The sequence below is a fragment of the Vanessa atalanta genome, chromosome 11, assembly GCF_905147765.1.
Source record: "Vanessa atalanta chromosome 11, ilVanAtal1.2, whole genome shotgun sequence".
Taxonomy (NCBI): domain Eukaryota; kingdom Metazoa; phylum Arthropoda; class Insecta; order Lepidoptera; family Nymphalidae; genus Vanessa; species Vanessa atalanta.
Window position 1 is genome coordinate 3760565 of NC_061881.1, and position 14639 is coordinate 3775203.

The 14639-nt window shown below is 30.0% G+C and overlaps 5 protein-coding genes across 5 annotated transcripts; 3 read left to right on the top strand and 2 right to left on the bottom strand.

Moving 5' to 3' along the window:
- The first annotated feature begins 2168 nt into the window (after positions 1–2168).
- LOC125067510 (homeobox protein Hox-B5b-like) lies at positions 2169–3516 on the top strand. Its single transcript, XM_047676169.1, has 2 exons — positions 2169–2273; positions 2506–3516. Exons 1-2 carry the CDS (start codon positions 2169–2171, stop codon positions 3514–3516), a joined length of 1116 nt encoding a protein of 371 aa, XP_047532125.1.
- Positions 3517–6658: 3142 nt separating this feature from the next.
- On the top strand, positions 6659–8033 carry LOC125067511. Its single transcript, XM_047676170.1, has 3 exons — positions 6659–6760; positions 6975–7358; positions 7491–8033. Exons 1-3 carry the CDS (start codon positions 6659–6661, stop codon positions 8031–8033), a joined length of 1029 nt encoding a protein of 342 aa, XP_047532126.1.
- Positions 8034–8404: 371 nt separating this feature from the next.
- Positions 8405–10202, bottom strand: LOC125067381 (homeobox protein pnx-like). The gene is made up of 3 exons (XM_047675941.1): positions 10053–10202; positions 9743–9803; positions 8405–9256 (listed from the first exon to the last, which is right to left on the bottom strand). Exons 1-3 carry the CDS (start codon positions 10104–10106, stop codon positions 8625–8627), a joined length of 747 nt encoding a protein of 248 aa, XP_047531897.1. The 5' UTR covers positions 10107–10202; the 3' UTR covers positions 8405–8624.
- Positions 10203–10792: 590 nt separating this feature from the next.
- LOC125067513 (paired box protein Pax-6-like) lies at positions 10793–11879 on the top strand. The gene is made up of 3 exons (XM_047676171.1): positions 10793–10915; positions 11167–11257; positions 11329–11879. Exons 1-3 carry the CDS (start codon positions 10793–10795, stop codon positions 11877–11879), a joined length of 765 nt encoding a protein of 254 aa, XP_047532127.1.
- Positions 11880–12414: 535 nt separating this feature from the next.
- LOC125067286 (homeobox protein engrailed-like SMOX-2) lies at positions 12415–14395 on the bottom strand. Its single transcript, XM_047675786.1, has 3 exons — positions 13760–14395; positions 13445–13517; positions 12415–13352 (listed from the first exon to the last, which is right to left on the bottom strand). Exons 1-3 carry the CDS (start codon positions 14393–14395, stop codon positions 12415–12417), a joined length of 1647 nt encoding a protein of 548 aa, XP_047531742.1.
- Between the last annotated feature and the right edge of the window lie 244 nt (positions 14396–14639).

A 14639-nucleotide genomic window follows, 5' to 3' on the forward strand; every position in this document is an offset into this window, starting at 1 on the left:
CTGAGACATTGAACTGTCTTTCTAGTTATTCGTACAGATAAATAATGATTTGTTTTGTTTTTAAATCCGCGTTGATAATAATTTTGACTATTTATAGTTTCAAAAAATAATTAACTTTATGGTTTTACGATGTCATTAGAGTTTTCTTACATGTGTCGCCAAACATTTAAATCCTTTTTCTAATATTGCATTCGTATTGAATTACCTACTATGATTTTATAATTGACATTTAATAAATATTTATTAATGTCGCAGTTGCTTATTGGACCTTGCAACCTGTTACATAAAAAATAAATTTGAATTGCATATTTACTTTTATTTACGTCACTGTTGAATTCGGTAAGTTTAAACTCGTAATAAGTTTTTTTTAACTATTATTATTGACAGCTTTATAGTTTTATTTTATTATTTATTTTTAAATCTTTATTTGAATATCTTTCCACTAAACTATGAAAAATTATTATTACAATATTATTGCTATAGTACACTACACATTATGAGAACCTTAAAAATAAATAATCAATATATAAGATAGTTCAAGTTTTAAATTTTAAGTAATTTAATTAAATTAAGTAAGATATTTGATTTTACTATTACACCGCCATCTGTTAGAAAATTCTCGACTTACAACGTAAACGGCTACGGTGCAGTTTCCTGTAGTATTTTGTTCTCGCTACGAACGTGGAATAATAATTCTATCATATTGAGAATATGACTTTGGTATGGACGTAAAATATAACAGTTTTAATTAATTTTTTTCACGTAATATTATTTATTTTATATTAAAATTCATACTTTCAATACTTGCTTGTATCCTTTACGTATTAAATATGATTACTCATTGAGCGTGAGTGAGCAATGGGACTAGGTTTCCTAAACTTGAAGCAGTTGATACTATTTACCGCCAGGTGGCGTTTTCTTCTGTATAAATATATAATATTAAAGGTATTAAAAATACATAATAGATGTAATTTGTGTCGTAGAAAAATAAATATACTGTAAAAAAATTATAAAAAAAGTTCAGGTCCTTTCAAGTATTTATTTTAAATATTAATTTACACATGACATTATTAAAAATATTATATAATGTGTTGTTATTGAATAAAGAACGTACCTATTTCAAGTAGTTACAGAGGTAGGTAATTATAATTAAAAATAAATATATTAACTATGTAAGTATCATAATTAAAACATGCTTAGAGATGAGATATTTATGGTATTTAATTGATATGCTTCTAATTAGAATTAATATAAAGTTTTTACAACTGTTGTTTTTATTTTAGTCGCTCTTAGTTACTCTTGTAGTAGAGTCTGCTATAATGACAAAGATTTTTATATCAAGTATTAAAGTAATTAACTTTTTAAAGTCGTTTTGTATGAAATAATTTCAAGTACGTGAAAATCAGTACATATGTTTAACATTTATGAATAAGAAACGTTTTATTCATACATAGATATTTATATATCAAAACGTTAAAGGCTGAATTGAAATCCATTGGTAGCCAACAAGGATATCTAGTAGCTCTCACTTATGAGTCATATAGTATACATATGTGCTGGTTAGACTGGCGTTCCTGGTGTTATGTTTGATTTATTTCTCTGCAAATAATTAAGAATATCATTCAGAGTATTCGGGAATGTTTGGGATTTCTTAATCATTACATTGAGATCATAGTAACATATAGCATGTAAGAAATAGCGTCGTCAATTAACGTCCCATTGCTGCACAAAAATATCTTCACCTTAAAACGATTCTTAGAGCTTATTCCACCACGGTCCTTCACTATTTATTTATTGGCTGGATTACAGTTACATCGAAATACATAATAAAAACTGATTTATTTATTTTATATTTATATTTTCATGATTACTATGATGACATATGATATTAAATCATATGTTAGCATGCATTTGTCTATAATGTTAGAATTGTTGGATAATATTTTAATATAATAAGTATGGTCGACTTTTTAAAAAACAAATTATGTAAAATGTGACATAATAACAACAAGTAATTATCTAATTTCGCTAATTACCGATCGCGATTAGTGGGGGTATATATAAAGTACTATTTTCATGTCAAAACAATCAAAAGCTATTTAGCTTTCCAAATCTATAGTATCGTTAGACAGAGTTACTTAAGTTCCGTATTTAAGTTTGTTTTCACAATGTCCGTATCAACATCAATGACGAATTCAAATCTCTATCCTAACAGTTCCAGTGACAGCCAGTGGAACCAAGATTCCAGTAACGTTAATCCGCCTAGTGAAACGGTAAATATATATAACATAGATTTACATAATTTAAATTATATAAATTTTAGGTCTTTAAAAATTATGTTTCATTTTTTAAAAAGCGTCTTCATTCAAATCATAGAGTATTTCGCTGATTAAAATATTTTACATTTATTTTAAAATATAAACCTATAGTAAAATCCTAAATATATATTTTCATATATTTTATATAAAAAACGGTTAAAAATATTTATAATAATTATTTTTTCAGCAATATTTGGTGGCCGAGCAACAATATAGAATCAACCCTGTAGCCTGCAATGGCTCCAGTGCTACTTACAATACTCCGAAAGTAAATAACGTCAACAACTTAAATTGCGTCAATGGACAGATGCCATTCAATCCCCCACATTACGCTAGCACCTGTGTTTCGAATACGTTAACAGGACAAGATATCAGATTCCAAAATACGTACAATGGTCTCAATAATGCTGGAATTATACCCGGATCACACAATGTACAATTAGTAGCCAGTGTCAGTAACACGTGGGCACCTCCAGTTGGTCCCAGAGACCGCTTAGTCTCAAGACAAACGTGGAATTCGCCAAAGCCAATAAGCGGCGGCGTGAAAAAGGCAAAGCGTATCCGAACCGCGTTCACCAGCCAGCAAATGATGGAACTTGAAAATGAATACGTAAGAACTCGCTACTTGGACCGCAGCAGGCGTATAGAGTTATCTGAAATTCTTAAATTGAACGAACGCACTATCAAGATATGGTTCCAGAATCGGCGAATGAAGGAGAAGAAAGACAGGACTGAAAATCTTGAAGATACTGAAGCGACGAGCACTACAGAGATCTCGCCAGAGCATGGGCGGCAAATGATAATGTATGATCCATATCCTCACAATGGTGTTTATAACCGGAACATATATGTTGAACAATATCCAGTAGTGTCTACTGGTATGATAGCACAACAAACTGGTGTACCGCCTTTAGTGGAGCATGTTGAGAATGCACCGATGAATTCTTATTCTACATTTGTGATGGAGAACAATCTCCAACTATCAGAAATCGACATGCAATATCGACAAATGAATATGGAAATGCACGGCTATTCAATCAACGATAAGAATGAAGAGACTGAGTGCAAAGATGAGCCATTAGAAGATTCCTCGCATCAGTCTGAAAATAGCACCAACGATGCATCTGCAAATGAACCACATACGCAGAACTGGGATTTATCTTGGATCCGCAGTATAGATATCGATGAGGAGTTGTAATTTTAATAATATGTTTTGTATTTTAATATTAAATGTTTTCGTATAAGTTAATGTTTTATCGGTGACAAGTATTATGTACTTAAAGACTGATTTCGAATTATTCTTTAATAAATAAATTATTGGTTTCTTGATAGTTTTATATCATATATTGCATTATATGAAACTGATGATAAGAAATAATAGGTAATAAATGTCTATAAAGTTTCATTTTTATTTTTTTTATTCTTTAGTAAAATTTAGAAGGTGTTTCACTCAAACTTTACGATTTATTCTTATTTTCATATATGAAAAATTCAACAAAGCAATAAGACTTGGTTGATTTTTAAACAACTTCAAAAAGAAGTTTACCAATTCGGTGCTAATGTTTTTTTTAAATGAGATGTTATATATCTACAAGATTTTGATTAAAAAAATCACATCAAAGACCATTAATTAAAAATTGATAAAAAATAAAGTATATGGTTGGAGAATTAAGGGATTCAGATTTTATTTACTTGAAACGGAACTATCTCTGTTGATCGGTGCGTTTATAAAGCTTACGAGTATAATGTAGTGTATAAATTTGCCGATAAATATTCAAAAAAATTATTCAAATAAAAACTTAACCGGGAAATTTGGAGTCGGTGTTAGTTAAAACATTAAATTTATTGATATCATAATACATTTTGTATTGTGATGGCCGGTACTGACTTAGAAAAAATAACTTATTAGATATCGTAAATATTTAAATAAAAGAAAAAAAAATCTTGTCACAGTCGAGCTTTAAAACTATCACTACTAAGCTATGTATTGTATTTAAGGTGATAAAATACACGATCAAAATAAAAACAAAAACAAGATTTGAATTTTATACAAATATCATTAGAAGTATATAAGAGACATGACATATATTTTTTAATGGGCCACCTGATTGTAAGTGGTCCCCACCGCCCGCCACCGCCACAATGGCGTTGTGAATGGTTAATATTTCTTATATTAATCATTCCTTACATCACCGATGCGCTACCTGTAGTTACACTGGTTCACTCACCCTTCAAACCATGCGGTGAATAATTTCACCGCACCGCAATTCCGCAGCCTCCAACCAGTAGTAGGACTTATATGTATGGATTGATAGTTGGAAGAGAGAAATACATTTTCTGCAATTTCGCTCTTTTCAGTCATACAAAGTGTGGGCTGAAAGCACAGAGGACGATTTGGAAGTTTGCTTTACCGAATGACGAGTAAGAGAGGGAAGTTATTGACAAAATTTGTTGCAGAGTTGTATTTGTAAAACATCAGAAAACCGTAAGGCAGATTTTTTTTTGATTTCTATTAGTAAATTCCATGCAACAAAAAAAAAGTCAGTCCCAAATTTAACGCCCTAAAAATCTGCTGCTCTAGGCTCCAGCCAGTAGGCAGAGTACTGCCTGCTAGTAAATTCGCAACTGCCATCAAGTAACTATTTGCATAAAACCACAACAGGTGGTTTTTTAACAATGACTGGTGGCAATCCTACTAACATTTAACAAGTAGAAGTTCTTATGTGAATTTTACATTACATTACAATATTGAATAATTGAATTAAGCAAAAAGTGTTAGCAAAAAGCGTATTACTGGCAACAACTTATAATATAAGATCTTGGGCTGTAGGTATCTTGGGCTTTATAGTTTTCAGTAGCTTAAATATTATGTATCTTTATTTAAATCGACAGGTGGTACAGAAAATGTATACGATGAGAATTTGTCGGTAGAATTGGTAGAATTTGTTTTATAGTATGTAGTGATAATTATCACATAAAACAATATAAAACAAAGTCGCTTCCAATCGTCTGTCTCTCCCTGTGTATGTTTAGATCTTTTAAACTACGCAACGGTTTTTGATGCAGTTTTTTTAATAGGTAGATTGATTCAAGAGGAAGTTTATATGTATATTACATGCATATTATGATAGAGAAACACTGATAATTTTAGAGGTTTCTAATGTTATGTCGTAAACAAATACATTTGCGCTTACGTTGCAAACGCTGGCTGAACCATACGAGATAGATCAAAATAATGTACAACAGTATTGTAATCCTTAAAAAGGCCTAGAAAAAGTCTGCGATGGTATATGTCTATCACTTAGGGATAATCCACAATAAACATTTTTATCCTTCACTTTTTACGAGAAATAATAGCTTATTTACTTAGTGATTTAAAACAATACTGTTTTAATTTTTATCCAATTAAGTACCATAAATACAATGTGCATTTAATATTGATCAATGCGGTCCTTTACAGCATGTTGTTTAAATAGGTTAGGTTATATGTAATAGGTTGTTTAAATGGATGTTATATATAATAGGTTGTTTAAATGGATATTTTCGAAAATATAATACTTTATGATGTAAGATGCTATGTCATATCGTGATAGCACTGGAACACTCATCTTTCAATATAGAATACAACTATTCAACGTAACAATTTAACAACAATTAGAAAATCTATATATAGTATGTAAATTGGCAAAGACAAAACCAAAAAAACAAAGGTAAATAAACGTAAAGGGCACATTCCCCCCGAGATACAACCTGTACCTCTGACTTACGTCTTAAAAGAATGAATAGTCACGATTGATAATTTAAATTTTTTAGCCGTAGTGTAGTAAAACCTCTAATTGAAAAGTATAACAACGATATGAAAAATAAGCATGAATTTAATTTGTATATTTCCAATACACTAAAACATATAATTGTGAATTGAATTTACATATAATATATAAAAGCTCAATATTAAATTAAAAGGTTTTAATTCCATTTCCTCCCTCTAACCTCTAATGTAATTACACGACTATTTAGTGTAATATAACTTCAACTAATTATTACGTTTCTTTATCACAATTCCAGTACAAGACGTTTGGTATTAATTAGTGTATAGTTAGTGACCAAATCGTTGATTAAATATTTGATGAATAATTTGTAATATATTAATAAATGATTTTTCAAATAATTAGTTAATGATAGCACTATATTCTTATAATCGACGAGCAATTAATTACTGTTTTGAAATGATTGCTATATATACGTTTTAATTATTTTAAAGTGCTTAGTTCTATTGTGTTTTTAAATAAGTACTGGTTGTAATTTACACCACAATTTTTATGATTCTTTGATCAAATACTATGGTATATTTGTTTCTTGATAAGTTCGAAAGTGAAAAAAATATTGATATGAGTTGTAATTCTGGTCTATCTTTGCACAAGGATGGTGAAATGGTCGTAACTGTAAGTACTTATATCAGCTTAGACAAGAATATTAAAAAATATATTTGCAGAATATAATATGTATTAATAGCAATGTTGTATTATTAGTTAGCTAGAAATGTTTGAAAAAAAATGTTAATAAATATTTATTTAATAATAAAGAGAAACTAAAGTTATCATTTAGTACTAAAAATTAAAAAAACTTACAGTTTGATAACATTTTTATCATTTTCAGAATATGAACTTTTTCCAAAATTTTCGCTTAAAAAAATCAAAGAGATATCGGAGTGCTTTTACTACGGAGCAAATTAATTACTTAGAAAACGAATTTAGAAAGTTTCCATATATTGGAAACACAAATCGAAAAGAAGTTGCTAATATTTTAGATATTTCGGAAAGAGCCGTCAAAATATGGTTTCAGAATAGACGGATGAAAGAGAAGAGAGAAGTCAATGGTAATAAGGAATCGCATATAGAAGACAAAAACAGTATTTATAATTATTCTAGGGACCTGTTAAACAATAGTAATGTGCAAGCTAATATTGATTGTGGTTTTAATAATTCATTGCCATCGAATCAAAGGGGTAAATCAAAAGAATCAACTATAAAAGACCTAAAGGTTCATTATAATTTAAATGATAAACATGTTCCGTCCACTCAAATAAAGATTAAAAATATCAAAATGTCTTGTAATAAACATAACATAAGGAAAGAATCGAAAAAAGGTAATAGAAATTCAAATATATTTAAGTCTATTACACCACCAAAAATTAAATGTGAGACCACAAAATTGCTAGCAGAACCTCTAAAGATTATTCATAAAACTACACATTTTAACGAAGGGTTTACAAATCAAGAAAGGAATGCTCTTCCTTGTCACAATAAAAAAGAAACTGAAGTTGCGCAAGATCTAACAACGAGAAGTAAAAGAATGAAAGATCATCAGCAATTTGATCTAGTTAATTCTAACATTGACCAAAGATTTATGCCATTTTATACGCAAGGATATTATGCACCTACGCAATTAACAGCTACATCAACATTGAATACTGGTAATATCATTTGGAAGCCCGTCAACGTGATGCCGATGCCGATACCGGGTTTAGCGACATGTCCACCATTTTCAGCCACACATAACTGCTCTGGAATCTCCTCTAACAATCAAGACGTTTCAAAAGGTACTTGCAACTGTCACGGTCCGCATTGGTTTAACACACGATCACAATGTGTCGCTAGCACGCAGCCGCAATATATATTTGCGATTCCGTTTAGTAATACAGCCAATAAAATCTGATCTATGACGTATCGTATTATATGTTTTTATTTATGGAAACGTCTAGGAGAATAAATGAATATTTTCAATATATTTTATTCATGTGTGTTTATTTATTTTATTGGATCCTTTCACCTTTTTTTATTAATATACAACTATAAAACTATTCTGTATGTCAAAATGTTAATATAAAATCTAGTTGAGTACAGTTTTCGAAGAAGCATGGAGACACAAATAACAATAATTAACAAAAGAATATAAAATGTTGTAGAAAATAGAATAGCAACTGTAGATAATATATAGAAATTTTATTATTAACAATATTTCAGAAAATGTCTTAAAAGTAACTTAAAATTTTCTAATTATTATAAATTACAATATACTTTAAACTTAAAAAGAAGAACAAACATTTGTATATTACAATTAAATTGAGTTTATCTATAAAGTACATCACTGAGTAGTGTAAAAATAATATACCTTAAAACTAATAAATTTATGATTTTATTTTTATAAATAACATAAATGTTATAATTTTTATATAATTCTGAGTAATATATTAATAGGCTTAATAATTATAGTATAATCTATGGTCTATGAATAAAAATATAATATTTAAAAATAATTTAAATCGAAGCCATTTGATGTCCAGTTATACATGTTATTATCATTTCGATGATTAGTTTGATCATCTAAGTTCGTGTATTCAGGAGTCGTTGCTGGATAATATTGTGTGGGATAAATACCTGCATCATTTCGAAAATATTCACCAGTATGGAAACCTGTGTTGTAATTTGTATACGACAATGTATCATAATTCTGATAATAACCTGCGTAAAGGGATTCAGTGGTAATATTACCTTCATATGGATTGAAATAGCATTCTCTTTCTGTAGCGGGTCTTTGAGTGGTTGGTTTTTGATTACTGTTATCGTGTACGTATTTGGTAGTATTGTTTGGTATTAAATTATCCGATGGGGGCGATACAGGTTCGATGGCAAAGCATTCGCTCGAAGAGTCACAGCTCGATTCAGATGATTCTTTCTTCTCTTTCATTCTTCTGTTTTGAAACCAAACTTTTATACATTTCTCTCCGATCATCAAGCATTGCGAGAGCTCCTTGCGACGTTCTGCATCTATGTATTTTGAACGACAGAATGTTTTCTCTAACACCCTCAATTGTTCTGTTGTGTACGCTGTCCGATTGCGTTTATTTTTCTTCTTTATTGTTTTCGTAACGGTTGATTCTGAAAAAAAAAAACAAAATAACTTGGTGAATAATAAAATTTTGTTAAGTGAGATTCAAATCTGAACCAAAAATAACTCATTAGTTAATGTGTTATGATACATTAAGAGTTTGATAAAATCTTGTTTTTAGTTTTAATATTTAAAAAAATATATAAATCGAAATAATAAATAATAAATCTTGAACATAATGGTCTTATTTGTACTTTCCGTCTTATGTTAATCATCTTACTCACACATCTTGCGTGCACGAGCGTCACTCAACACTAATGAACGCCGATGATAATAATTTAACGAGAAAGGGTGCACCTTCGTTAGTAAATACATCTAAACATATTTTTAAAAAATCTCTAGATATAATACCAACACAAGATGATAAAAACTGTTCCTAGTTTGGCCACATAATGGCAAATACCACCATCATCATACAGGTAATCGAATTCGATTAAAAACCCAAAATAAGAACACTAAAAAGTAAAAACACTCACCTTTGCTATATTTCGGTTCTGGCCACTTCTTTGCAAACGGCTGATTTTCCCATTGTTGAATCTATAATTGAAAAAAATATATATATGTTACTTTCTTGTTTAAATTATTAAAACAAATAACTTAGGTATAAAATAATTGTCAAAATTAAATTGTGGCACATGTGGCATTAATGGAACCTTGTTGCATCAGAAATGTTTCACGCAAATGTTACACAGATTTGCACTCACATTCACATTGATTTTAAAATTCTATTATCTAAAGAAATTTAAATTTAAATCAAAGACTTATTAAGTATATATTAAGTAATACCTCATTCGTATCACATAAGGGAGTTAACGCGGTCATAAGAACGTTTTGAAACATTATTTGATTACAGTATATTTAAAATAAAATAATTGTGTTCAAATTAACGTCGATTGAAGACGTCGCAAGCTTCGAACGATATACTGACTTCTAGAGAACCCATGAACTTTAAAAAATATTGTCATCTACCCCCAAATGCAATAAAATATGTTCTTATTTAAAATATAACAAAATATGTGATAATGTACACTCATGAAATGATAAGTATAAATACTAATATGTACTTTATTGTAAGCATAGTAAAGATTAAATTATCTTACGGTTTTACAAAAAATGTAAAATAATCTACATATAAATATGCTAATCTTTGAATTCAGTGCATGGATATTTATTAGTTTTTCATTTATAAAATATAAATAGTTTGAGTATATTTGTATACTTCAATTGTAATCAAAGTACCAATTATATAAGGAACATGATTTTTATAAAATTGAAATCAATGTTTTCGTTTTTTTAAACCAATTAGATGTATAATAATGTGAAGGGCTTAATAACTGTTAGAGGTAGTGTAAACAAAACAATTACAATTCCTTACCTTTACCTATCCCAATTTACTAATGAGGGATGGTTTAAATAAGTAATAATAGGTAGCATTCTTGGAGAGGGTAATGTTTTAATGACTATATAAGGGTTTAAAATATACACAGTAGCATTCATTTTATATCGGTAACTAGCACTAACTCAAAATGTTTACTATTAAGGAAAGTGGCAATTTGAATAGTGTTGACTTTTCAAGTGATTTTACAATGTATTGCGGAATTTCAGAAGTTGATAGGACTACGCCATGTCAATCAACAGCAGCATCCATCGTAAGTGTATAATTTATGTTTTTTATATCAATCAAACATTTGTGTTACAATTTTATGTATTATAAAATTTTATATTCTTACGTTACTATACGAACCAAATCATATAAGCATTGATACATATGTTATGAACTTTGCACATACCGATGCATCTCATTCAGTAAATGGCAAAATCAAAATTAATTTCATTTTCAAATATTATTAATAATACATAAAAACCATTTTGTATAAAATAATATTTTTTTCTGTTTCAGCATTACTATTCAACGGAAAAAAATAATAATCATAGCCTAGATGATCAAAATAATCGTAATAGATTTTGTCAGCGACATTCTTATTATAAAAGTAAGTAGATTAATTAATTTGATGTCATTTAATAGCACGTCAACTTATACTAATAATTGATTTATTTGTAGTTAAAAAACATGAAACATCCACAACTATTACGAAAAGGAAGCGAAAACGAACAATGTTTACAACGGAACAGATCATTGCTCTCGAAGAAGTATTTAACAAGCGACCGTATATTAATCGAGAAGAAAGAATATCCATGATGAAAAAACTGCATGTAAGCGAGAAATCTATCAAAGTGTGGTTCCAGAATAGACGTCGGTTGACGGACAAAAGGAGTAAAGAGTATGGATCCGATTCGCTATCATCAGAAGATATGTCGGATACATTTTCAGATAGACTAACAACAATTGAATCTAGTATAAATCAAAGAACCGACAAATTTGGACTTGTGCGATTAGACAATAGTACCCTGAATGAATTAGTCAACGTTATAAATGAATATTTGTCCCAGGATATTGAACATACAGAACCAATTGTCAATGAAACTAAAGTCATATATGAACCTATATCACCAGTGAGCTTGTCCGAAAATTCAGAAGATATTTATGTAACTCCCCAATTCGAATCATTATCAAACCAAGTAACAGATTTAGAATCGTTATTATTCTTTTAACATATGGTCATAAAATTATGCAATATTAAAGTTCCCAGTTATTTAAAAAATATGCTTTTATTTAATTAATCTTTGAATCATTCTCAAGTCATTAGTTAATTAGTATGATCTGATTTCTCTAATCTATATCCTAGGTATAAAATCGTCAATAATCATAGGTATTTAAAATTATTTATTATTATTGTTATCGATTTCGACTTGTATGGATATTAAACATTATTATTTATTTAAATCTTAATTATAGTAAGAAATATTACTTCATTTCAATATCGAGTTGTGACAAGTGAACATGAATTGTTGTTGTTGTTTTGAATTTGATATTACGTAATATATTGAACGTGTTCAGACATAAAAATAATGGAGACACGATATCTTTTTTCGTTTAATTTGAAAAAAAAGATAAAATAATTACAATGAGAAAATTTTTATACACTTTTTAAGTCACATTACACATTTCTTATAAAAAAAAACACATTTGAAGAATGCAGTGAAACATATCAATTACAATATTTAATTTATTTAAAAAATAAATAACTTACAATGTAATGTAGGAAGAGAATTTGTTAGTGGTCGATGAATTATTTTGACCAGTACCTTCGGAATTTGATAAATATTGAAAGTAAGAATCTTGTGGTATTTGTAAGTTTGTCCTACTCTGAGAAGTAATATCTTCATACGTAGGGGTGTTTAATGTAGGCACAGTTGAACTGAATCCATATGTTTCCGCAGCAGGAGTATGCATTACAACTCCGGTCGAAAGTGGATTATAATACGTGGATCCGGATGAGTAACGACCCATATCATCGGTAAGTTTAAAATTAACTCCATTTGGAACATAGTTATCCGATTGCATCGTTGACAATGTCTGTGCACTTGTTTGTAATGATTCATCGTTGCTGTATCGATAGACTTCGGCCATTGGTGAGTAAGCATTCCTGGTGGCTCCGGCCGCATAGTACGATGAATAAGATAGATTAGGCGTATAAGCTGGTAATTCAATATTATTCTGAGGCCCTTTTATAACCGACTTCATCGGGCTCACTGATGAATATTCAGGTGGACGTGAGAGCGATTCGTTTGAGGAAAGATAAATTTTATGATGACTGGCATGGCCTTCCATAAGTATTCGTCCATGGCGATCATGACCTCCACAGTTTCTTCCGTGACTCATTTTATGATCTTGACTGGGCGATAGTTCCTTGGAGCTGGTTGATGGGCTACTATCGTCAACCGATGAACTCGGTTTATTATGTTTATTGTCTTTCTTATACTTCATACGTCTATTTTGAAACCATATCTTGATTTGCCTTTCTGATAACTGTAAGTAGTTAGCAAGTTCAATGCGTCTCGGCCGACATAGGTACCGATTTTGATGAAATTCGTTTTCTAATTGAACTAATTGAGAACTCGTATAAGCGGTCCGCGCTCTTTTTGTAAATCCTTTTGGATATGAAGACGAGTCTGTTGACATATCTGCAAAGATTACCGTATTATAATATGATTATATATTCCGTTTAAAATCAAAACTTAGATAGTATTATAAATTAAAACAAATGAAATATTACCGTTTGACACAGATGACGCTGCGCTGATGATTTGGTTGTTGACAATAGATGATTTATTACACCACGTAGAACTCTGAAACATCACCACACAAACTAAAGTAAACTTAAATAATAGTGAAGCGTCCTCTGTTAACTGTGTTTAGTAATGCAATAAGGTAAATTCAGGCTATTTCTTAATTGCCACTATCAATGACAAAATTAAATTGTCATTATAGATCTGGTTATTTTGTGGTAAATCACATCAATCGTGGTATGCTCTAATGATTTATTGCTTAGTCGTATTTTGATGAACATAAGGCCTATAATAGATTTTACCTGGCTACAAAAACTTGATTCGTTCCTATTATGTTCCATTTCAGATTTTTTTACGACGTCGTTGTCTAAATCACTTCTTTGAAGACATCGAGTGGTTTCGTTTCTTTGGTAAATATCCTGACCTCCAATTTCTGATTCATTTGTGGTAAATATGTTGTCATTTTTACTAATACATTGATCTGACAAAGCATCTTCATTACCTGATGCATAGTTATTATTAGAGCTGTTACTAACATTGTCATAGTGTTGTATTTGGTATTCATATCTAGGTTCCAATTCTTCTTGAATAGTGCTTGCGTGGTATGACTGTTGAAGTCCAAGAATATCATGAATACTAAATCCTGTTGAATCTCTCGAGTTAAAATCTTGCACAAATGAACTTGTTATTGAGGAAATTACTTCTGACTTACAATCTGGAAATGTATTATCTTGGGTTATGTAATTAACTCCTTCAGAAAGTATGTCTTCTACTCCATGGGAAGTGAGAGAATTAACTTTGTATACATTCTTTTTAGATTCTGAATTGTTGCAAATATAACGTGGAGCCACCTCAGTTGAAAATTCGGACGAAATAGTATCACTAGAATCTTCATCCGATTGCAGGCTCGGAGGTGGGGATGGAGATGTCGTAGACATATTACATAAGTAATGCCAAAACTTTGGCACTCCTCTTTTTGTCTTAAAGCACACGTATATCGCTACTGATATACAATCAACAAGCACTAAGGCGACCGCACCGTTAAAGATTTGTTTACTAAATGCTTTTTTGTTCACCTGAATGTCGTTAATTTGGTAATGACTTTGTTCGTTTGTGTGCCACATTTTGACTTGCCCGATTTGTTTGTGTGCTTACGATAAGACGGACATACCGGGTCTCTGA